This window comes from Podarcis tiliguerta (genome assembly GCF_965153285.1).
Source record: "Podarcis tiliguerta genome assembly, chromosome: 14".
In the NCBI taxonomy this organism is placed as follows: Eukaryota; Metazoa; Chordata; class Lepidosauria; order Squamata; family Lacertidae; genus Podarcis; species Podarcis tiliguerta.
In genome coordinates, this window is record NC_139547.1 from 30,738,104 (window position 1) to 30,762,740 (window position 24,637).

A 24,637-nucleotide genomic window follows, 5' to 3' on the forward strand; every position below is an offset into this window, starting at 1 on the left:
GCCATCACTGCCTCCTGGGGAAGTGAGTTCCGTAGTTTAACTCTGTGATGTGGGAAGAGTTGTTTCTTCTCTGTCATGATACTTCCAAAAATATTGCTGGTGGCGTGATGACAATTGGAAAGTAATACAGTGGTACCTCGGGTTACATATGTCTCAGGTTACATACGCTTCAGGTTACAGACTCCGCTAACCCAGAAATAGTGTTTCAGGTTAAGAACTTTGCTTCAGAATGAGAACAGAAATTGTGCTCTGGCGGGGTAGCAACAGCGGGAGGCCCCATTAGCTAAAGTGGTGCTTCAGATTAAGAAGTTTCAGGTTAAGTACGGACCTCCAGAACGAATTAAGTACTTAACCCGAGGTAACACTGTAATGTAAAACGTCTCTGAACCCAGCTTCACCATTCCACTTGCTTGTAAATAAATGGCTTCATAGAGGACTGGCTGACAAATATGAAATGGTTGTATGTAGACAATAAAAATAAAATGGGGGGCAGTGATAGAGATGTATGAAATTGTGTGTGGTGTCGAGAAAGTGGCTAGGCCTCTCTCACAATGCTAGAGCCCAGTGGGGTCATTCCATGAAGCTAAATGATGGAAGATTCAGGACAGACTCTTCCACAGTTGTGTTTATATATATATATATATATATCCCTGAGAAAACCCGCTCAGTTAAGAGTCCATTCAGATTTCCCACTGATTGGCATTTGTTTAGATGGAGCAAGTTTTTGAGGGGAAAGCTCTGGAACAAAAAAAGGGGTGGGGGCACTCAGACGCAGAGCTTTAAAGTGCAGGCCCTGCCTGGAAAGAGTGGAGGAAAGGGAAGTGTGGAGAAGCCCATTGTGATGGCGTTGAACCGCTTAAAATGCTGTTAGGCAATTTAATGGAGGACAAGGCTATCAATGGCTACTAGCTATGATGGCGATGCCCTACCTTCAGTATTGGCCCTGAATTTTAAAAGAATAATTTTATAAGTTGTGCGTCTTTGTTTCTCGGTTTGATCCTTTTACATGGCTTTGTACGTATTGTGGTATCACATGCATTGTGACTTGCAGTTGTTTTTTATTGATAATAGTTAAGTATTTATTTATTGTAGTTCTTAAGGGTGAATTTATGTTTAATTATTATTTGCTGATGTTCTGACTGAATTTTATTGTGTGCTATTATATTCTAATAGATTTTTAATATTACTTTATTTGATATAAGTTGTTTGATTTTAAAGTTATGTTTCATTATGACTTTCTGTATTGGATCAGATTTTTATAAGGTGTGTGTTCTTTGTTGTATAGTTTGTTGCTGTAAACTGCCTTGTGCATAGTAATATAGAAAGGCGGTACAGTATACAAATTAGAAGTGAAATGAAAAAATGAAATGAAATTATTGCATTTCTAGGTTGCTGGAGTTCCTAAAGGCAACTGGTTGGCTAATGTAAGAACAGGATGCTGCTTTAGAGAGGCCTATGATCTGATCCAGCAGGTAGGCTCTTCTTATTTTCTTGTTCTTTAAACAAGAAGTCTGCACATCAACATTATTACAGTATATGAAATCGCCTCGCCTCACTTTAAACCAGACGAGCAGCCATACCACTAGAGAAAAATGTTGTTGAATAATGTAAGTACCTGCCTCTGGAAATATCCTGAATACTAAAAATAACCATGCAAATTTCTTGCCGTTGTGTGCAAACATAATGTATTATGCAAGATAATTATGATTGCGCACCTAATGTATAGATAATCAACTGAAAATCTAGGTGCCTGTACTGTTTGTGCCACGTGTTCTCTTTGTAATGCATGAATGAGGAACTTGTCTGGCCAAGGGCCCAGATGGGCAGGGTATAAATAGTAAATTTATTATTATTATTATTATTATTATTATTATTCTCTTCTGAGCAAGCTACTTGGGGCCACTTGCCAATGGATGGAGCAATGAACGCGAATTATGTCTTTGGACAGTGGGCTAATTTCTGCACTCACACCTTCTCTAGCTTCCATCAGACAAGCAAGAGGCATTGAGTTCAATGACACATTTGCTGCCCTAACCATGATCTTTTGGTCTCTACCGAGTCTTGTCAATTTCCTCATATAGGTGGTGGTGGGGGGGTGTCAATGAGCCTTTTGATATCTCTGCCATATGAGTAGAATGCACAGACCTCCACAGAGTGCCCAATACCAAAGGTAAAGGTAAAGGACCCCTGGACGGTTAAGTCCAGTCAAAGGTGACTATGGGGTTGTGGTGTTCATCTCGCTTTCAGGCCAAGGGAGCCGGCGTTTGTCCACAGACAGCTTTCCGGGTCATGTGGCCAGCAGGACTAAACCGCTTCTGGCGTAACGGAATACTGTGACAGAAACCAGAGCGCACGGAAACACCATTTACCTTCCCGCCACAGCTGTACCTATTTCTCTAGTTGCACTGGCATGCTTTTGAACTGCTAGGTTGGCAGGAGCTGGGACAGAGCAACGGGAGCTCATGCTGTTGCCCAATACCTGCCTTTTGTCTGCACCCTGTTGTTTTGAAAACAACATATGAGTTGCATCCAGTAAAATCATTGCCCCTGCAGAATGAATTCTCCAAGTGCCAATGGATCTCCCGTCTCATCCCCCAAATGTGCTCTGTGTTTCTCCCCAGTCCTCTGAGCAGATTTGGGGGTAGTGTGGAAGGCACATGGTTGGGGGGTGTAGTTTGCTTGCGCTTGTGGAAGTTGTTCCGTGCATGGAACAATTTAAGTTGGAGACAACTCGGCTTCTGTGTGTTAACCATAAAAGCAATCACAATAGCAGCCGCCACCAATGGAGTACAGATCTGCTTTACACAACAGCTGGAGTAAAGACAGGGTTTGACAGAGCCATTGGGTGTAAACAATATTACAGAGTGGCTTGAGCAAATTGCTCTTGGAAATGACTGAGTTCCATCCAGTAACCTTCATGAGCCAGAGACATCACTATGGGACCTCTCAAGCCAACTCTTTCGCCCTCTTGGCCATTCGCAGAGAGACCCCTTGGAAGAAAGTACTCTGAATAGTCTCCCCCAATTTTTGTGTATAGTGGCTGTCTCCCTGCTTGCCCCTGCATAGCAATTCCCTGGAACAAACCTGGAATTGGGGTGCAAAATGGCAGCCAGCCAGGCTGGAATTACCAATACCAAATGAACGAAAGAGCCAGCAGGGGATAGTTTTGCCGCTGCAATTCTTTCATGTTTTACTATTTGGAGACATCTGCCCCCATGTGGCGAAAGCAGACATATATTTTGTTTTTTGTTTTAAAAAAGACGTTAATTATAAGAAACAGATAATGTTTCAAAATAACATATACAGCATAAACACACCTGAACATAATAGCCATATGTAGTAAGCCATGGCAGCATCGAATCTCAGGTAAAGGTGAGGAGAAGGATTTCTATATGATATTTTTGTGTTTCTCTTGTTTAAGACATCTTGGGGATTCACCTTAAATGGAGCATCCTTCACCTCTGGATGCTGCTATTACAAATTTTGATGAACCTTTAATGAGTCCCATGAACGTGTATATCAGGCAAGGACTTGTGTCCCACCATCTTTCTGATTAACAAAAGAAATAAAGGCGCCCATGTTACTGAGAATGAGTCTGTTGTCTTGGGTGTTTTCCCAAGATGTCCCAAGGCGGCGTGGTACTTTCTCCATGAATCCACTGTTGGCTGACTCATGACAGCCTTCGTCAACCTGGTGCCCTCCATATGTTTTGGACTCCCATCAGCTCTGGCCAACCACAGTGATGCTACCATCAACCCCTGGTTCCACGTGCCCCTGCTCCCTGGGGTTGATGGGAGTTGTAGTCCAAACTATCTGGATTGGCAGTGGCCGATTTCCATCCCCTGCTATGCCCGAGGCAGCTTTCTCTCTAGGCAGATGGTTAATTTTACTTCATTCAACGTTGATAGTCATCTGCCACCACGTGGTGAAACAAAAAAATTCATGTCCTTGGGTTTTACTAGTCTGGTCTCAGGTATATAAAGAAATACAGTTGCTGCCCATCAGTGTAGACAATATTGAGATAAGTGGACCAATTATCTGAGTCAGTGTAAAAACGGTTTCACATGTTCCAGCCTATGGTTCTGTTGCCTCAGTGATAGGGCATCATTCAGCCCGGACACTGAGGTCCAGCTCTGAGGGCCTTCTGGTGGTGCCCTCACTGCGAGTAGTGAGGTTACAGGGAACCAGACAGAGGGCCATTTCAGTAGCGGTGCTTGCCCTGTGGAATGCCCTCCCACCAGATGTCAAGGAAATAAACAACTATCTGACTTTTAGAAGACATCTGAAGGCAGCCCTGTTTTGGGAAGTTTTTAATGTTTGATCATGTTATTAATATTCTGTTGGAAGCCACCCAGAGTGGCTGGGGAAACCCCGCCAGATGGGCGGGGTATAAATAATTATTTATATTCATATTTATTTATATTTTTATATTATTATCAGGGCCCTCCAGAACATGCTCCCAGTCTGGTTTTGGGGACCTCCCCCCATGTGTTTCCTTCCAAAAGTCTCTCTCTCTCTGCCCCTGCCCCCACCCTGGCTATTATTGGCCTGCAAAGGTACCATTTAGACCAGCCAGGGAAGGTACAATTTTCCAGCAGGAAATTGGTGTGTGGCCCTGGTGTTGCATTCTCTCCAAAATAAATGCAAAGAGTTTAAGCTTGCTTTTTAAAAGAAAGGTGCATCTTGGATGTGAATTATGTTCTCTCTTCTGTTTCTCCTGTATGGTCTGGAACTGCCTTCCTTTTGCTAATTTGTTTTTTGTGGCAAATCTGGACAAGAGTGGTTCCAGGGCAAGGTATGAGGGCACATTCAGAGCTTTTCAGTTTAGAGAAAAGGCAAGTAGGAGAAAGCATGATAGAAGCATATAAAATTAAGCTTGGCATGGAGAAAGTAGAGAAGCATTTTTCTCCTTCTCACATAACACTAGAACTTGGAGACATCCTGCAAAGCTGAATTTTGGAAGATTCAGGATGGAGAATCTGGTTCTGGTGGAATCAGAAAACTGTGGAATAGGAATGAAGTGGAGCGGTTGAAACCCGGAAGATAAAGCTGCCCACACTGCAACATTTTGCTGCAGGGTTTCACTTGCACATGCTAATATTCAATCTGCATTGGCATCCTTTATTTATTTTATTTCTTATCTACCCTTTACCGTAAGGACCCAGGATGGGTAACAACAATAACATATACAATTATAAAACCAATAAAATAACTACATTTATTAAGACAAGGAAAGTGTAAAAACAATTTAGAACAGTTCCAGATATAAAACACTTTAAAAATATATATTTTTTTAAAAAACAATGCAAACATTTAAAAACAATTCCTATAGAAAAAGTTAAAACTTGGTTCCAGTGCAGACTGGGATAAATATATCCAGTTAAAAGGTTTGTTGGAAGGTGAAGGTCTTCAACTGGCACCAGAGACGGCACCTGTCTAATATTTAATGGGAGGGAATGCCAAAGGGTCAGTGCCAGGACGCTAGAGGCCTGGTTACCATATTGTGCAGATTTGACCTCCTGGTGAGATGGCACCTGCAGGAGGCCCTCACCTGCCCAGCACAGTGATTGGTTGGGGATACAAGGGATGAGAGGATGTTTTAGGTATGCGGCCAGTAACAGCACCTTGAACTTAGCTGGGTAGCTAATTGCACAACCCAAATTCACCCATATGTGCATTTTGTAATTTAATAAGCTATGTGCCATTGCTGCTCAGTTTGATCTTTTTACAGTCTTTTATGTACTGTGGTATTTTATGTTTTGCTGTTATTTTGAGGGTGTTTTTTTTAAAATTGATTATAGTCTAGTAATGATTTATTGTGACTGCCGGGAGTGAATTTTTGTTTAATTATCATTTATTGATATTTTGAGGGTTAATTTTATGGTGCAAAGTTATATTCTGAATGGATTATTGAATGTTACTTTATTTGGTATAGGTTTATTTTATAGTCATATATTTTTATTATGAAACTTGCATTGGATGGGATTGTTACAGGATGCGTGATCTTTGTGGTATATAAACCGCCTACTATACAAAATAAATGAAATGAAATGAAAAATGCAATCCCACTCGAAAAGACCAACAGCTTGAAATCCCCCTGGGCATGCTTGCTGGTCACAGGACGATGAACCTCCACATTCCGCAGCAGTCTATTTCTGAGCACCGGATACTGAGTGCAGGAACAGGAGGGGAAGGCTGTTGTCTTATCTGAACATAAAGAACATAGGAAGCTTACAATGAGTCAGATCAATGGGCCACTCGCTATAGCTCATTATTGTCTGCGCTGACTGGCAGCTGCTCTCCAGGGTTTTCAGGCAGGGGGCATTCCTAGCCCTACTTGCAGATGAACCTGGAACATTTATGCATGCAAAGCAGATGCCCTACCACTGAGGCAACAGAAACAGAGGCTGGAAAATGGGAAACCTTTTTATATTGAGTCAGATAATTGGTCTACTTAGCTCCATATTGTCTACACTGATGGGCAGCAACTGTCCAGGCAAGGAATGTTACCTGGAGATGTCATGAGAGATTGAACCTTTGACTGGCAGCTGCTCTCCAGGGTTTTCAGGCAGGGGGCATTCCTAGCCCTACCTGCAGATGAACCTGGAACATTTATGCATGCAAAGCAGATGCCCTACCACTGAGGCAACAGAACCAGAGGCTGGAAAATGGGAAACCTTTTTATATTGACTCAGATAATTGGTCTACTTAGCTCCATATTGTCTACACTGATGGGCAGCAACTGTCCAGGCAAGGAATGTTACCTGGAGATGTCATGAGAGATTGAACCTTTGACTTTCTGCACAGAAAGTAGATGCTCTCCCACAAATCACAGCCAGCCCTGCATTACACTGAGCCAGACATTTAGTCCATTTAGCTCAATATTTCCTACACTGACTGGCAGTGCCTCTGCAGATGGAGGCTTTCCTGCCCTACCTGGAGGTGCTGAGGATTGAAAGAGGGGCTCTAATTCTGCTGTGCTCCTTGGGGTGCCCAAGCTTTTTTCAAAGAGGGCCAGATTTACTGAAGTGAACATGCATGAGGGCTGGCTGACCAAAGTTGTTGAGCTTTTTTAAAGATTTGAATTGGTACTGCTTTTGGGGGGATTTTACCCCAGGAAATAAACTGCCACAGGGGCCGGATTAAAACGACCGGTGGGCCAGATTAGGTCCCCCAAAACGGACTTTGGACATGCCTGCTTTAGAATCAGAGAAAGCTGATTTATATGGAGACAGTTCTTTGGTCCATCTAGCTCAGTATTGCCTACACGGACTGGCAGTGATTCTCCAAGGTTTCAGGCAGGGAGTCTTTTAAGCCCCTGGATATGCCATTGAACCCAGGACCTTCTGCGCGCAAGACAGATGCTCTCCCAGTAAGCTGCACTCATCTCTCCATCTAGCTCAGTATTGCCTACACTGACAGGCAGCGGCTCTCCGGGCAGCGAGATTCCGGGGACTGATCCTGAAGGGCAGACGATGCTCTTCCACTGAGCCGGGGCCCTTTCTCGCGGGCACCCCGGGAGAAGCGCCGCCGCATGGGCTTCTTCTGGCCGCTGCCGTCGGACTGGCCGGGGAGTCCGGAGCTGCCCCGAGAAGGGGCCTGGCAGAGTTGCCTCCCTCCTCCGCCGCCTGGCCCTGGAGCCGCCTTGGCCGGGGCAGGCCTGGATTTCCTTCCTGGAGCGGGGCTTGTGGAATGCTGGCGAGGCGCCCCGACGGGGCTGGGAAGGAGGCGGAGGCGGAGGGGAACCAGGAGGCGGAGGCTGCCGCTGCACGGCCACGGCGGGAGTGCTGGACGACGACGAGGCGAGGCCCGCTCTGCTGGCTGGCTGCGGCGCCGCGGGCGAGGAGGAGGCGGCGGCGGCTGAAGGAGCGCGGAGCGCGGCGGAGGGGCGCGGAGCGGCGGAGCGCACGGGCGGCGGAAGAGGCAGCGGGGAGGCCCGGCGATGGGCCGCCGCCGCTGCTGCTGCTAGGCGAGGGGGCGGCCCGGTCGGAGCGGCCATGCCATGCCCGCGCTGAAGCGATGCCTCCTCGGCGCTGCCTCCGGCCACGGAGAGCGGGGAGCCGGCCGCGACGCAGCCATCGGAGCAGCCTCGACGCCGCCGCCGCCGGAGCCGCGGCGGGCTGGCCCCGCTGGTGCCTCTTCTGCTGCCTGCTGGGCGGCGGGCTGGCGCCGGCCAGCGCCCGCGGCTGCCAGCCCTGCGGCCCCGACTGCGCCTGCAGGAGCTTCTCGGCCGCCGCCTGCGCCGTGGATTGCGCCGCCCGAGGGCTCCAGCGCCTGCCCGGCCCGGCCTTCCCGGCTGCCACCGTCGCGCTGTGAGTACTGGCGGGGCGGGAGGGGGCTGGTCTTGTCTGTTTCTCTGTCGGGGGAGAGGGTTCCCTCCCCTACCCCCCCCAAAAAAGTGAGAGAGAACTCATTGTTCTGAGAGAGGCAGCCGTCGAGGTTGACGTCTCTCAGGACAAGCGGAAGGAAGAAAGGCTGGACAGGAGCGTCTTTGGAACTCGCGGCCACCAGATGTTTCTCGGGGAGGGGTGGGTAGCTAAGCTTCCAGCCCCTGAGCCTGGGTGTGTCGTGCCTGGCAAGGCGTTGGACTAGACGACCCTTTGGACCCCTTCCAGCGCTACAGTTATATGATTTTATGACTCAGAAGCGAACCCTATGGTGTTTGATGGGGTTCTTGTAAGCGCCTTGTGGGCCCAGACGACATGTAGAACAGGTTAGGAAGATGGTGGAAGAGAGGGGTGTGTGTCCCCTTTTCAGTGGCTTTTGGCATAATGGAACCTCCATGTTCAGAGGATGCCTATCTTGGAGTATCTCATACATCTTATATGGGTGTTTTCCAGCTTTAGGTCCCCAGATTCTTTTGGGATTTCAACACCCATCGTCCCTAACAAGCTGCTAAACTGACTGGGGATGATAGGAGTTGCAGTCCGAAAACAATTAGAGACCCACAGTTTGAAGAACATGAAGTCTTAGAGCAACCTTTGTGTTGGTTCTGTCATTAATCTGATACACCAACAGGATGCACAAGAATGTGTGGGGTTTGGATGGGGGGATGTTGGGGAGATGTAGTGCCCCTGCCAAAGTTGCAGCACACAATTCAAGGGACATCCATGAATCTCTTAGCCATGTTCTGCCGGGAGGACAATCTCCCTTGCACCCTTCCTTAATTGCCTCCTGAGCCCAGTCCCAACAGGATAGTTTCTGAAGTTGCAAAGCCATCTGGCAAACCTAGTGCCTTCTTCTGTAAAGAATTTGTGCCCTAAGGATGGCATCCTGCATCCCAAGGGGATGGCAGTCTCACTCCACACCCACCCTGATCTCGCTCTCCAAGACTTTCCATCTCATAAGAACAAGGATGGGGAACCTGTAGCCCTCCAGATCTTGTTGGACTCCAACTCCCAGCTGTCCAGCAACATCTGGAGGGCCGTAGGTTCCCGACCCCTGCTGAGGAACCTAAGAGGAGTCCCGTTGAATCTGTCTGAGGGTCTGCCTGCCTGGTCCAGCAGCTTCCTTCCCACAACAGCTGACCAGACTTCCCCTGCGAGGAAGTCCTGAGCCCAGCCTGAAGGGAAAAGGGACTCTTCACTGCCTCATCCCAGCAGCACTCAGAGGTATGCTATCTCCGAGCGCTGGACTTCCACGTAATTGTTGTTACAATATTTACATTCATTTAAAGGCCTTGCATGCTGCTTTCCATCACAGGTGACCTCAAAGCAGCTTTCATAAGGCATTTACAACAAGAACTACTTTTTTTTAAGACAATGAAAACCAACAATACATAAATCAAGCAAAATCAATATCAAAGTGCAAAGAAAGACGTTTATTTAGTGTTCATTGATGGATCTCGGCTCTGCCTTTAAGCTGACGTCTATCACATGTTTTAGGTCTGTGACAATATTGGTGGTAGAGATGTCCTTCCTTTCACCTGCTCTGATTCAGGTTTCATTGAATCAGCCTTTTCCAAACTGGTGCCCTCCAGAACTAAGACATCTGGGGGGGCACGGGGTTGGGAAAGGCAACATCGGAGGGTCTTACATTCTAGTACTTGGAATACAAACTTCTCTGTTCTTCTCTGTCCACAACGTGCATCATTTTATAAACTCTCTCTTGTGTCCTTGCTTTGTTTTGCTAAGCTAACCATCTCCCATCTCTGGTTGCTTTGTTGCTTGAGGAGGATAGGGTACCACTAATCTCTCCTGATTCAATGGAAAGAGGATGTCCAGAACAGATAACTGTGGCATCCTTGACACCAAGGAGTAAGAAATAACAAACAGCCAAAACATTGTCCTTTGTAGTGTTGGCGTCTGGGAGTCAAAGGAGGTAGCCAGGCAGATTTCCCACGTAGGTAGACCTCTCCTTGGAAATGAAAACAGTGTTATCGTCTTACGTGTTAGGTCTCTCAAACATTCTGAAAATCATTGTGCTAAATCTCAGGTGTGCATTGAAGTTGCAGCTTGCATCTCTGATAAGAGCTAACGTTGCCTGTCTGCTTGCCTGATGAGACGTTCTCTGTAACGGAAAAGGATCACTTACTATTTCAAGAAAAGAAAAGTTGCAATTTGCTAGGAGGAAGCTGATTTTTCTTTCACCTGGAAAACCCCAAAGGGGGTCTGGCCTTTCTCTGTTGGGAAAGCCGCAGATCTTGCCGTGCGGTCAAGCAAAACTTATTAAATTATTTGAGTTTGCTGTGTGCTTAAACCCCCTTCTTTGCATAACGATTTCGTTGCTCGGATACGATGTTGTTCTTGGTGAATGTGAAGAATCTCGTTGGTTCTAAACAAACTCACCATTTTACCCAAAGTACTGATAACTTTGCATTCTGGATGTTTCGTTTTTAGATTAAATTCATTTAATTAACAAGTGGCTTCTACAGAAATATACCAGCATGAGAAGGGCTGAATCTCAGTGGTAGAACACATGCCTGGCATGCAGAAGGTCCCCAGTTCTTGTGTACACACTATCATTTCTCGGAACTGTGGTTTGTTAAAGGTAGCTGGGAATTGTGTCTCTGTGAGGGGTAAACTACAGTTCCCATAATTCTTTGAGGGAATTAATGCACTTCAAATGTGCTTTCAAAAGGGCCTTATCAGTAGTGGCACCTGCCCTGTGGAACGCCCTCCCATCAGATGTCAAGGAAATAAACAACTATCTGACTTTTAGAAGACATCTGAAGGCAACCCTGTTTAGGGGAGTTTTTAATGTTTGATGTTTTATCGTGTTTTTTGTATTCTGTTGGAAGCTGACCAGTGTGGCTGCGGACACCGAGCCAGATGGGCGAGGCATGCATAAATAAATAAATAAATAAATACTTTAACGGTAAGGGAACAGGAGTCGCAAGGGGTGGTCCTGTTCTGCTGATCTTTATCTTGGTGGCTAATTTCACTGTTCAGCACCGAAAGGAATAACGAGACCCAAATCAAGTGCTGAAATCGAGCCCTTAAATTGTCAGTCCATTTACTGGCAGAAAAACCCGAAAGTTAGATTTGCAGTAGATACCTTGGGTGATAGAAGAGCATTAAAAGTAAAATAAAAATTAAAAAATATTCCAGTGTCATTTTTATGTTGGTATTTGTTGAAATTTCTGCTCGTCTCACCCACAAGTGTTTTCACAGGGTGCAGATGCTGAACTGAGTAGACGTTTTAGCTTAATTCCCAGTTGGCTTAATTGAGCCTAACAGTGTCAATCTCGAGACTAGAGTGAGATTTTGCGGCTGTGCTATATGGGAATCTAAATATACACCATGGTGCTTCTGAATACCAGTTGCTGGAAACCACAGGAGGGGAGATTTGCTCTTGTGCTCAAATCCTGTTGGTTTCCTGCTGTGAGAACAGGATGCTGCTCTAGATGGGCCATTGGCCTGATCCAGTGGGGATCTTCTTATGTCCATATGTACTCAAGTAGAAAAGACAGAGGCAAGATTGACCACCTTTTCATGGGATGTCAAACATTAATCGCAAGTTTCTGCTGTGCATAGATTCAGGAGCTGGACCACTGTTTGTGATGGAGAAAGTGCTGGGCTGCATAGATCTCTCAATCAGGCATGCAGACAGATTGCCAGAAAGTATGGGAATCTTAAGATATTCTGGATGGCCAAAGCTGGATTTAAAATATCTGTTTTGGCAGAAAGGGGAAATGTTGCTTTAATAACTTGAATTAATTTCAACTCTTTTCTTGGAATTTCAACTCCTTTCTTGGAGTTGAAATGTTTTTTAGTTAGCAAATTCTCACCCGCCTCCCATTTTTCCCCACTTCCGTCAGTTTTCCTTATTTTTGAGATTTGTATTTATTTTGACTATTTAGGTAGGTAAAAGAACAATATTGCATTTATAGGGAAAACTCTTTTTGATAGTTGCTCTTCATATTATCATCCATTTGAAAAGAAAACTGCTTTAAAATAACTTTTCAATGATTCCTTACTCCGTATAAATAAGAAATACCCCTTTAGCAATAGTAAATCGTGTTGGCAAAGTAAAATCAGCTTTGGCAGTTTTTTCGGTTACATGCAACTAATATTTACTCGGAGTAGATCTATTTAAAATAATAATCCTAAATTGTTGATGTTCTATTTTGGGAAGGATACAACTGTATATGGCTTTGGGTGCATATTCATGTACATATAGCCCTTTTGGAAAAAAGCTTGAAATGTAATTCAAGAAATAGGATATAATATCCCTCTTCATCCAAAAGATATTATTTTGGGATATTTTAAATTGGTTAATAGTTCTAGAACTGATGAAAAAATACTTAGCCGTAGAAATTTGTATTGCCGGGTCCTGGAAAACTTAAAAAGTTCCAATAATTTCAGAAAAGTTAAAGAGATATTGTTCTGTTGGTAAAAACAAAACAAAACTTATTACACAAAACATTAATTTAGAAACCAAGACAATAGATGATTGAAAGATGATTTGGGAATTACCAGGACAACAACTTTACAGATAGTAAGATTGAACCTTTTATTCTTATTTATTGTAAAGCTGTTGGCTTTGTTGTTGTTGTATAATTTTTTTCCTGATTTTGTGTAGGTAGTATATTAGCTATTGTTACTGATTCTGCTATTTATATGTTGCACATTTATGAATTTAATACACACATATATCACTATACATCTGTAAAATAAAACGAATGTGAAGTTGATATAGGAGAAGTTAGGCACCTAGTGAAGAGAGGGGCACGTTGAAGAGCTCTGTTGAAATATGTAGCTTGCAAATTGCCTTACATGGCAACGTTGGAAGCCACTTAATACTGAGTCAGGCCAGCAGTGTAGACAGTATTGTCTACACTGACCGGCAGTGGCTCTGCACAGTTTCAGAGACGGGGACATTCCCAGCCCTACCCACAGATGCCGGGCATTGGAACTGGGACGTTCTGTATGCAAAGTAGATGCTTTGTCTCTGAGCTACAGCCTTTCCCCAGGGCCAGTCCAATAAAGTACCACCAAGCCCTGTGCAGTGACTGACAGCGATACACTTTGGAGGAATTTGGGTACCGATGCTGAGCGACTCACCTTGCAACCAGTGGATGAAAGGACCCTTAGTTGTCGGAAGCTTCTGATGTCTTTTTTCCCATTCTGCCTTGGGTGGCATCTGTAGTTGGGGACACATTCAGTGGGTTGTCTGAAAGGGCCCACAATGCTGTGGCTGAGAAGCTTAGAGCAAGACAAATGAGGTCTGGTAGGGAAAAGGTGGTTTGGGACATGGTTTAATTGAGTCCTGGTGCAAATGAATATACAGTGGTACCTCAGGTTACAGACTCCGCTAACCCAGAAATAGTGCTTCAGGTTAAGAACTTTGCTTCAGGATGAGAACAGAAATTGGGCTCTGGCGGCGCGGCAGCAGCAGCAGGGGGCCCCATTAGCTAAAGTGGTCTTCAGGTCAAGAACAGTTTCAGGTTAAGTATGGACCTCCAGAACGAATTAAGTACTTAACCTGAGGTACCACTGTACATACAACTGCCTTTGTGGTGAGTTCAGTTGTCTGGCTTGCTCTGTCCATAAGAAAATCCCTGGTGGATCAGACCTCAAAGGCCCCATCGAGTCCACCATCCTGTTTCTCAGCATGGACAACCAGATGTCCGTTGGGAGTCCTCAAACAACAACAACTCTCCATGTTTGTGTTCCTCATAAACTGGCTTTCAGAGGAATGGTGCTTCTTGATCTGTCAAGGAGCATATACTGTAGAAGCCTTTGGAAATGACCCAAAGGTCATCTACTCCAGCTTTTTGCCATGCAGGAATTATAGCTAAAGAATCTCAGACAGATGGCCACCCAACCTCTGTTTAAAAGTCTTCAGTGAAGGAGAACCTGCCACCTAGCAATCAGAACCAATAAATCGGTTGAAATGCTACCACCACCAAGAATCGCTGTGGAAATGATGTGGCCAAGTGTCCATGTGATTTGCTTTAGAAAACGGAGAGAGGATAACCTGAGATTGATCATTTGTGGCTCATGGAAGGGGAAGTTGAGATCCATCAAGGGGAAACGGATAATGAGGTCAAGCATAGAAGCAAAAGCTCAGGTGTTTTGATGAAGCTGTTTTGTGATCCTGAGAGGTGCAGTCCAACCAGGGCTCCTTGCAACTCCCATGACAGCTAAATATAAGCATGATAACTTAAGTGGTCCCTCCGTATTCATAAAGAGGGCAAACCTTGGAATACCAGTGGCTGGAGTAAATTGCAGCTGAAGGCCACATCTGTGTTCATTTTTTTGCTTGTGGGCTTCCCACAAGCATCAGGTTGGCGACCACGTTGGATGCTAAACTAGATGTACCTTTAGTGTTGTCAGAGGGGACCTCCTTGTGTTGACTCTTGGCTTGGTTTTTTAAAATTTAACCGCGGTCACTGTTGTGGGTCCTTTGCACTTTGATTTGGATGTTCAGATGTCTTTGTGGAGTGTCCCCTCCCTAGTGTAACATGGGCTGTTTTTGAAATCCCCCTAAATCAAGACGTCTAGTTCATGAAAATATTGGGGAACAATCTCTCTCCATTTTATCAGTGTTTGTAAATTTAGCGTTCACTTTGCACAGATGCTCCAAGGAAATATAATGGGGCAAAAAAAATCAGAGCGAGAATAATAGAGGGATTGTTTTTTGGGTTTTTTTGCAGGGGTGTGTTGCTTGCTTTTCCGTTCATGTTTTATTTGGGTTTTGCAGGGTGTGGGTGTGTATGTTTTGTCTGTTAATTTCCAGGAGGGTTCTAAGCATCACTAGTTCTTCTGTGATATGCATATTCTGTGGGTCTCATGACAGTTTCTCAGATGTCCAAATGTGCCCCCCGGCCAAAATTGTTTGGTGACCCCTCTGCTCTGGGTACAAGTAAGATTGGATATCACCCACAGATATGCTTCTCTTTGTTCATGCACTTTATCTTTGAATTGGAGGAAGATACGATGTCATTGTACAGATGGAATGTTAACACCAGACAGACTCAATAGCATGTATGGAACTAATAAAATGATTTTTTTTTTTTTTTGGAAGTGCTGGACCCGTAGAGTGGATGCTTATGTTACACATATGTGTTGGGGAATGTCCTTTTGCTAAAGTTTTTTTTTGGAAGGGTGGGGATGTGATATTTATAAGATAACAGAGATGCATTGAGACTGCATGCCTTTGTGATCTTAACAAATTATTTGAAAAACTTGGCCTCAACTTCACTACACATTTAAAGCTGTATCATAGCACTTTAAACAGTCACCACTTTCCCCCAAAGAATCCTGGGAACTGTAGTTTCTTAAGGGTGCTGAGGGGTTTACCTATCAATCCCAGGAAGCTCTGGGAATTGTAGCTCTCTGAGAGGAATGGTGGTCTCCTAACAACTCTCAGCGCCCTGAACGAGCTCTCAGGAAGCTATGACTGCTTAAAGTGGCATGATACTGCTTTAAATGTAAAGATAGGGCTTTTGATAGAAAAATGTGTCAATAGATGCAAATACTATAATCCCAAAACTCTGGAAAGCTTGAGGGGTCTTCACATTTTTCAGAATGTCTAGAGATTATCAGGGAGGAATGAACTATCCAGTCACATCTGATTCACCAGTGAAATGGGATTTGTAGTTGTGATAAATGGTCGTATAGGTGGGTTCCTTTTGCTACCTCTCACAATAAGTCTCCACATTTGCCTTTTCTTTTCTCTTTGGTAATGGACAGGTGCTTTTCTGTATTGGCTCCCCTCAAAGAAGCACGTCCCTTTTTATTATTTTCCCAGTTGGTGAGGTGTTGTGTACTAATAGCATATAAAACAGGAACACCTTACCCCATATGTGCCCGCTTGACTGCTTTGATCTGACACTCTTGTAGGAGCCACATAATACTTGTTCTGCAATTGTAAGAAATTCATATTTTAGTGTGACAGAACCTACACTTTGGAACTGCCTACTGCTTGACATCAGACAGGCATCTTCAGTGTACTTTTGACAGCACCTGCTTAAAACATTTTTGTTTAGGCAAGCCTATCCAGCTACATAGATGTTGACATGATTTATTTTATTTTATTACAGTACTGTTAATTTAATCTTTATAGGTACTTTTCAATATTTTTATTGGTAATTTTAATATTTCTTGTAAACTGTTTAGAGGTATATGATTAATTACCTGCCCTTCACCCTGAGGTCCCAGGACACATTACAGCATTAAAACACTATATTAAAAAGTTTTAAACAATTTGCAATCACAAAAACAAGCTGGGTACTAAAAACTTCCAACTCAAGTATCAAAGGGCCAGGGTAAAGCGGTGCATCTTCAGCATCTTCCAGAAGCTGTATAATGAAGGTGCCAGACACAACTCAGGGGCCACCACGAAGAAGACCCTTTCTCGGGCTACCACCACTCTAGGACATATCTGCCGGTGCAACTGATCAGTAGTGCCTCAAACTGAATTATGATGGGTTTTTTTAAAAAAAGGGACAGGAAGCATCGGTATTAAAGGAAGACATTCTTAGGGTCAGGGTACCATGCCTTTCGTATGATAAAATGTGTATAAATTGCATACAGGTATAATTTGTAGCATCTCAGGGAGATGAGCAGTTCATTTGATTGAAAATGAGCAGATTTAAGTTTGCTTGGTGCCCTGCTATAAAGGGATGACTTCTTTGATCCAAAGGGCATTTAGTAAATCAGAAGTAGGATTCTGAAGAAGGAAGTGCCTGGTGGATCAGGTATCGAAACTTCTGTTAAAGGCATGATATTTTGCCGAGAGAGACTTTTTGATCACCATTGCTTTCTTTGTGGCACACTTTTGTTTCAGGGCTTGCAAAGTGACTTTGCCGGATCGTTGATCATTCCTGCTTGAAGTTTTGCTCTGCTGAGCCTCCTTTGGAGTTTTTAAAGCAAGACTATCCCTGCTTACCCAAATCATGCATGGTGGCGAACTGGAGTTTACAGCCCCATAAATATTTAGAACGCCACTTTGGTGGTCTCGCATGACAAGTCTCTTATTTCTCAGTTCCCCATCTGTAAAATGGTGATGTTATTAACCTCACCACAGGGCTGCTGGGAAGGACCCAAATGCAGATCTTAAAAGGACTCTGCAGATTTCAAGCGCTGTGTATGCCCAGCAGATAGAGAGAAAACGTGTTTCAAGGAGTGGCAAAAAAATATTCTGGTAATGAGCAGGTTTGAATTTTTATTTTATTTTTTAAAATCTTAGTAGTTTACACAAACCTGCTGTATTCAGTTGTGCACCTTTTATAAACTGCTAGGGCAGATGCCATCTGAAAAAAGGAGTCTTGACTAATTTTAAGTATATGAGCTTTGATTAATCAGTTCAGTTTGCACTTATGTGGAACTATATGTTCTGAAGCAAAAAAAGCAAATTTTCTTGGGTTTTAGATAATGTGTGTATGCATCTGGTTACTTGGGACAGCTTTGTAGTCAAGCAAATTAAACACTGCAGCCCTTGATGATAATTATGATGATGATGAATAACGAATAATGTTGTAGAGAACTATTCTTTTTCTAAGAACTTCCTGCCTGGTCGTCTGGAAATCACTTTTGTTAGCCAGTCAGCTGGGCATATAGCTATCTGCAAGCCAGGTCAATAAGCAGACTTTCTGCATGCTTTATCCAGAGGACAGCAGTCACTAATGCCCCTGACCAAAACCAGATCCGTGATCCTACATTTCTCAAGGGGGTTTAAGAAGGTTTTGATGCTGATGCCAGCACTTCTCATTTGTGTTAGAAACCGATCCAGAAAAGTATTACACTGCTTATTTCTTCTTTGGGTAAAATCTCAATGATGCCTCCAAGTCTTGAGCCTTTGAAATAATTTATAGCTTTAAATCCTTTCTCTGCGCACACCCTGGCCCCTCGGCATAGTTTTTTCAAGTACCAAAAATAACATCTGGAGAAAACAGAGTCTCACAGAAGGTTGCTGTCTGCAGAAGAAAGACAACAGGGTGGTGCCTGATTTGGGTTGTCAGGGAATTCCTATAAGTCAGGGAAGTAATCTGTATCATCTTCCGAAGTAATCAGTCTATAAAAAGGGCACCTGTTGGATGTGAGCATATATTGCATCCACAGAGCAACTTCCTATAGTTTTCTGGGTAGAGCTGGAAGCATTTTGGACCTACCAACCCTTCAGTTCCCTAGCGACCTATTTACTTAATTGAAGATACATAATAATAATAATAATAATAATAATAATAATAATTTATTATTTGTACACCGCCACTCTGGGCGGCTTCCACAGAAACCTAAAATATCACACATTAAAAACTTCCCTGAACAGGGCTGCCTTAAGATGTCTTCTGAATGTCAGGTAGTTGTTTATCACTTTGACATCTGATGGGAGGGCGTTCCAAGGGCGGGTGCCACTACCGAGAAGGACCTCTGCCTGGTTCCCTGGAGCTTTGCTTCTCGCAATGAGGGAACCGCCAGAAGGCCCTCGGCGCTGGACCTCAGTGTCCAGGCAGAACGATTGGGGTGGAGACTTACCCATGAATGGTTATGGGTATGCTGATTTTGGGACACGCACCATTCATAACTGGTGATGTGGGGCAGAAGATTTTTTCAAAGCAGGATAGAGAGTGGGGTACCACTGGTGTGCGGTTCCCAAGGGATTGCACATAAGTTTATGCGGCCCTTGAACTGAAAAAGGGTTCTCTGCCCCCATCTTATCCCATGAGAGTAATCTGACATAGGTTTTAAGATTGTCATTCTGTTGCATCAGGAGATGAGGCAGAATTATTTGGGGAGACTGGCTGGAAGAAGGGATGTTCTGAGCAGTGACTCATTCATAGATGCATTGGGCAGCCTCCTTTGTGAGTGGCTAACTCCTGGGAGCTGCTGGTTGTTCATTTAGTTTATATTCCTGTGGCAGGCTTTCAATTCTCTCATGACACATGAGTGTGTCCTGCGACATTTTGTGTGTGTGGGCGTTTTCTAAAGTGCCATATAAATGCTCAGATTCATCACCATCAATAGCAGATTTGTCACCCTGTCTACAGTTCTGGAGTTTTTGCTAGTTTCTTCATTGAGGGATCTTAAAAATATGTTTTTGGGTGTGAGGAATTCAAATCTTCTATTATTTTTGTGATTCGACAGCATTTAGCTTGGTAAGTCTACGTTGGATGAAGAAGCACATAAACTGCTTTCAGAAAACCAACGAGTTTTAATTTTACCTCCTGAAATTGGCAGGTACTGCTAAACAACAGCAGCAACACAATACAACTGCAAGTACTTGGCAATAATTGTTAATGATTTCTGTGCAATTTTACACACATTTTACTTTCCAACAATACTCAATTATTTCCGTTTAACCAAAATATCATTTGAATTCCCAAGTCATGTTGCAGTATTTTAGTACCCCTCATTTTGGGAATCTGAAAGCTGAAAAATCCAACACGCCCTACCCTGACAAGGAAGCAGGTGGGGCCCTGCTCTCTTGCCCTTGCGGCTGTTTTCTGCGGGGAGAAAAAACTCTGGCACCAGCGCTCGGAAGAGGAACGGTCACGGGTTCTGCCTCATGTGCTGCTTCTGTGTAAAGGCTTAATGGCTTTCGCATGGGAATGTTTCTCTCTTCTTTCTGAGCAGAAGGAGCTGTCAGAGCCAAGAACTGGGTCCACCAGCACCAAATGCTGGGGAATAATAAGCAAGGGGGTCTGATCCTGCAGACGCTGAGCACATTACTCTCCTGTAGCTCTTGAGCGTGAAAGATTTTTGGGAGTGAGACTTTCCTGTGGGCATCTGGCGCCTGAAGGCTGATTCTCACCTATTTGAACCAAAGAAATCTGCAAAACTGCCAAATTCTGCTTTGCAGAGTTTTGGTAGAGGGTCCCATGGATGAAATTCTTTTCTTCCACAACTCAGTTGTGTGCTAGAGCAATGGTTCCCAAACCCTTTTTCCAGGCTACTGCCCCACCTGGGTTCCATAAACTCACCCCCAGTGCCCACTTTGCCGCCCTAGAAAAAGAATTCTTCAGAATAGCAGTTTGCACAACTCACTTAGGAAGGGAACAACACAGTAAAATTCAAAACAGTTACAATTCATGGCAAATTTATTGAAAATCCAACTATAGTGGTACCTCAGGTTAAGTAGTTAATTCGTTCCGGAGGTCCGTTCTTAACCTGAAACTGTTCTTAACCTGAAGCACCACTTTAGCTAATGGGGCCTCCTGCTGCTGTGCCGCTGGAGCATGATTTCTGTTTTCATTCTGAAGCAAAGTTCTTAACCCGAGGTAATATTTCTGGGTTAGCGGAGTCTGTAACCTGAAGCGTCTGTAACCTGAAGCGTGTGTAACCCGAGGTACCACTGTAAAACTATTTAGTTTCGTTAATTTTTTTTAAACAAACAAACAAGGAAATTGATTCAGTGATAGTAGCTTTTCAAAGTCTGATAGCCATTTTCACCTCCAGTGACCCCCCTTCTGCCCTCTAGCATGCTTCCAGGGAATCCTATTGCCTCCCCAAGGGGTGGTACAGTCCACTTAGGAAACCAATGCACTAGACCTCCTCCTTCTCCTCCTCCTCCTCCTCCTCCTTCTCTTTTGCATATATTGAGCCTTGGCCCATGAGAAGCTATTATGTAGCTTGTCACCATGCTGGACTGGGAAGGGCCATAGCTCAGTGGCCGAGCATCAGCTGTGCATGCAGAAGGTCTTGGCATCTCCAGGTAGGGCTTGGAATATCCTCTGCCTGAAATGCTGGAGAGCAGCTGCCAGTCAGTGCAGACAAAGCTAGGGTAGATGGACCACAAGGGCCTATAAATCAGCTTCGTAAATGGCTATGACATCTGATATTGTTCCTAGGATTCCCACTTCTCATCCACTAACCACAAAGCCCACACGCCATGGCAGAGAATCCTCACTTATTTCCAGAACCTGCAGTAACCAGGAATTGTCCAGGTTGGTATTTCACCCCCCAAAGTGGTTTCTGCCCCAGGCGGTACCCAGTGGTCCAGCCTGGAAGCTGGCTGGGGCGAAATTGTTGCATGTAACGTGCTGCAACAGCCCTCTGGGACAACTGGTTTCTGTTTGGAAAGATCTCGGGGCTTTTCTGTTCCTCTGCTGAGAGTTTCTTTAAGAAGATGGCTCATTGCTACTCCGTCTCTCTGTGTGTGTTTGTGTTTAAAGTGGTAAGGTTACATAAGCAGAAAAAAAAGTTGGAATAAGCATTTCCTGCAATTTGCTTCGGAGCTCTGAGGACAAAATAAAGCTGCATGGAGCTCCAGTGACAGATGGAAAGAGAATCGCTTTCTTTTTCATTCATATATTTGCAGTGTTTTCTCTCCTGCATCGTTGGGGTCCATCGAATCAGGACTGGTATCCAGATTCTGGAGCAGTTAAGGGTCTAAGGGTCCGAGAGTTGTTGTTTGGGTTCCAGAGCGTGGATGGGGAACAAAATTGATCCGGTTCACATTTAAAGCCGAATTTCTCAAATTCACACTTTCTGAACAGTCATGGTTTTTTTTGGGGGGGGGGGTTGGCTTCTGGATCCAGCTCTGTCACCGGAGTCTCAGGTAGCCTCAGTGGCTAGAGGTGCTTTTCACCAACTACAACTAGATTGACAACAGCAGCCATTTCTGGACCAGGAAAGCCTTGCCACAGTAGTTCATGTGTTGGCTACTGCAAGACTGGATTACTGCAATGCGTTCTATGTAAGTCTTCCCTCACACTTGAGGGAAGCTAGTGCCGAATACTGCAGCATAATTGCTGACAAGAGTGAGGCCTTGTCAGCATACCACACCCGTGCTCCGAAATCTGCACTAGTTGCTGACTTGCTACCGGTCCAGGATCAAGGTGTTACTTTTGATATCTAAAGCCCTTAACAAGTTGGGACAAATTTACCTACCAAATTGTCTCCCCCCCACATGTGCCCAGTGACCGCTTTGATCAGCGGAATTGGCACTACTTCAGGTGCCACACATAATACATGTTTCACATTTGTAAGAACTCCATCATTTAGTATGGCAGCAGCTACACTTTGGAACTCCCTGCCTATTGAAATCAGGCAGGTGCCTTCACTGTACTGTTTTCAGTGCCTGCTAAAAGCACCCTTGCTTAGACAAGCCTTCCCAGATGCTTAAAAAGTTGGGGTGCTTTTAATCTGTTTAAGTATTTTAACTTTCATATGTTTTAAATTAGGGTTGTAATTTTACTGACTTCATTGTTATATCTTTTTGCAAACCGCTTTGAAGTTTTGTTTTGTTTTTCAGTCAAGCAGTATATAATTTTTTTGAAATAAATAATATGAGAACTGAAACGCAACTCAGCCTTCAAAATTTTCTCTTATCTGAATATTGCAGCGCAGTTCACCAAGTGACCAATGTTTGCAAAAATGCATGTATTAGGAGAAAATGTGCCTAAAGATGGAGAGGAAAATAGCATGCTGGGAGGGGGGGGGGAGAGGCTGGAGGTGAAATCAGACACTGAAAAGCTGATATCATTGGATCAAGTTCATCAGTTTTCTTGACTTGAATAAACAAAAATGTTTTAATTGGATTTGGAATAACTGTGCAATTAAACTGTGCGATCGTTTCGAATTTGGTTGCGTTATTATCTTCCTTAGTGGCTCGTGCAAACCGCTCTTCTGAATAATGCTTTTTAAAGGGTAGGGGGGTACAGGGGATGAGTTCATGGAACCAAAGGGGAGGGTGCCCCCCCCCCAAAGTTTGGGAACTGCTAGGCTGCATTGTCCAGGCCACGTGGGCCACAGAGAGCATAGGAGAGTGTGGAAAGGAAAAGGTTTCCTGAAAGGAGTAGGGTGAGTTGAGACACGCTGGCCTGGAGTTTGCAGGTTAATCATTAGCCTCCTGGAGCGGCAGGGCGGCTGCCTTCGATCTGGGATGGGTCACCCCGCCTTGCTGCGCTTGGGCTTCTCGCATCGAGGAAGCGATATCAGATTTTGGCACGGTGGGTCTGTTTCCCAGATCACCCGGCGAGCTGGCGGGGAGTGGAGAGCATTGGTTAATATCTAAATGAGCAGCGGCCATTTGTTAAGCTCCATAGCGACAGGGCCCAACACAGCCTTGTAATATGTGGGCAGGCATGCGCTGCCAACTATCCCTTCACTTTCCACTCTTCCCTTCACCAGTCGCTTGTTTCAAAACGCACACCATGAGGGTGTGGTGGTTCGTACATTGAGCTGCGGAGACCTGGGTTCAGATCCCCACTCGGACATTCGAATTCAATCTAGCCCTGCCTCACGGGGCTGTTGGAGTATAAAACGGGGCCTTCTTTAAATATCTCCAGGGCTGTCACATGGAAGAGGGAGCAAGCTTGCTTGTCTGCTGCTCTGGAGGGTAGGATTCGAACTCACAGTTTCAGGAGGTTCTGACTAAACATCAGGAAGAACTTTGTGACAGTAAGAGCTGTTCCATAGTGGAACGGTCTCTCTCAGGAGGTTGCGGGCACATTGAAGGTTTGAAAGCGAAGGTCGGATGCCCATCTGCCTTGGTTGCTTTAGTTAAGATTCCTGCATTGCAGGGGGTTGGACTAGATGACCCTTGAGGGTTCTTTCCAACCCTATGAATCTATGGGATTATTGGAAGAAAGGCAGGTAATAAATACAATTAATAACAACAGGTTTTTTTTAAGTTTGTAGAAAAGGGTGGGAAGTTTCTACAAAGGCTTTTGTAATTCCACGCAAACACAGAAAAAGGAATTGGTCGCTGGAGGGTGCAGGTTTTATTTACTTATTTCAAAGCTACCCCCAAGTTTCTAGACCTTATGGTGGCAAAGGGATGCTTGAACATATGTAGGCCAGATGTCTGTGGCCCAGGCAAAGGTGTTCACACCTTGGCGAGAGATGGATTAGGAATGGTTTACAGACTCTTAATAGGTGTGAAGCTGGTTTGAAAAACACCACATCCAACAGAATAAAAGGCGAGTAAGAGGCAGCTTGATAGAAGTTCATAATATTATGCACTGTGTGGAGAAAGTGGATTTGGGGGGGGGGGGGAAATCTGCCTCTGTTATTGCACTAAAACTCATGGACATCCAGTGAAGCTGAGCGTTGGAAGATTCAGGAAAGATAGGAGAAAGTCATAATTCACACAGTGCGTAGTTAAACTGTGGAACTCACTTCCACAGGAGGCACAGGATGGTTATCAACTTACATGGCTTTAAAAGGGGACTGGACAAAATCATGGAGGGGGAGAGAACTGTTGATGGCTATTAGTCAAGATGGCTCTGCCCTGCCTCTGCAGTTGG

General features: G+C 44.5%; 1 protein-coding gene across 2 annotated transcripts in view; it reads left to right on the top strand.

Annotated features, from left to right (window-relative positions):
• Positions 1–6,593: 6,593 nt before the first annotated feature.
• PKD1 (polycystin 1, transient receptor potential channel interacting) overlaps positions 6,594–24,637 on the top strand; it is a 109,215-nt gene continuing 91,171 nt past the window's right edge. For both annotated transcript variants that reach the window (XM_083413941.1, XM_083413942.1), the window contains exon 1: positions 6,594–8,312. In XM_083413941.1, coding sequence (XP_083270067.1) covers positions 7,693–8,312 — 620 coding nt within the window. In that variant the 5' untranslated portion in view covers positions 6,594–7,692. The remainder of the gene's footprint in view (positions 8,313–24,637) is intronic.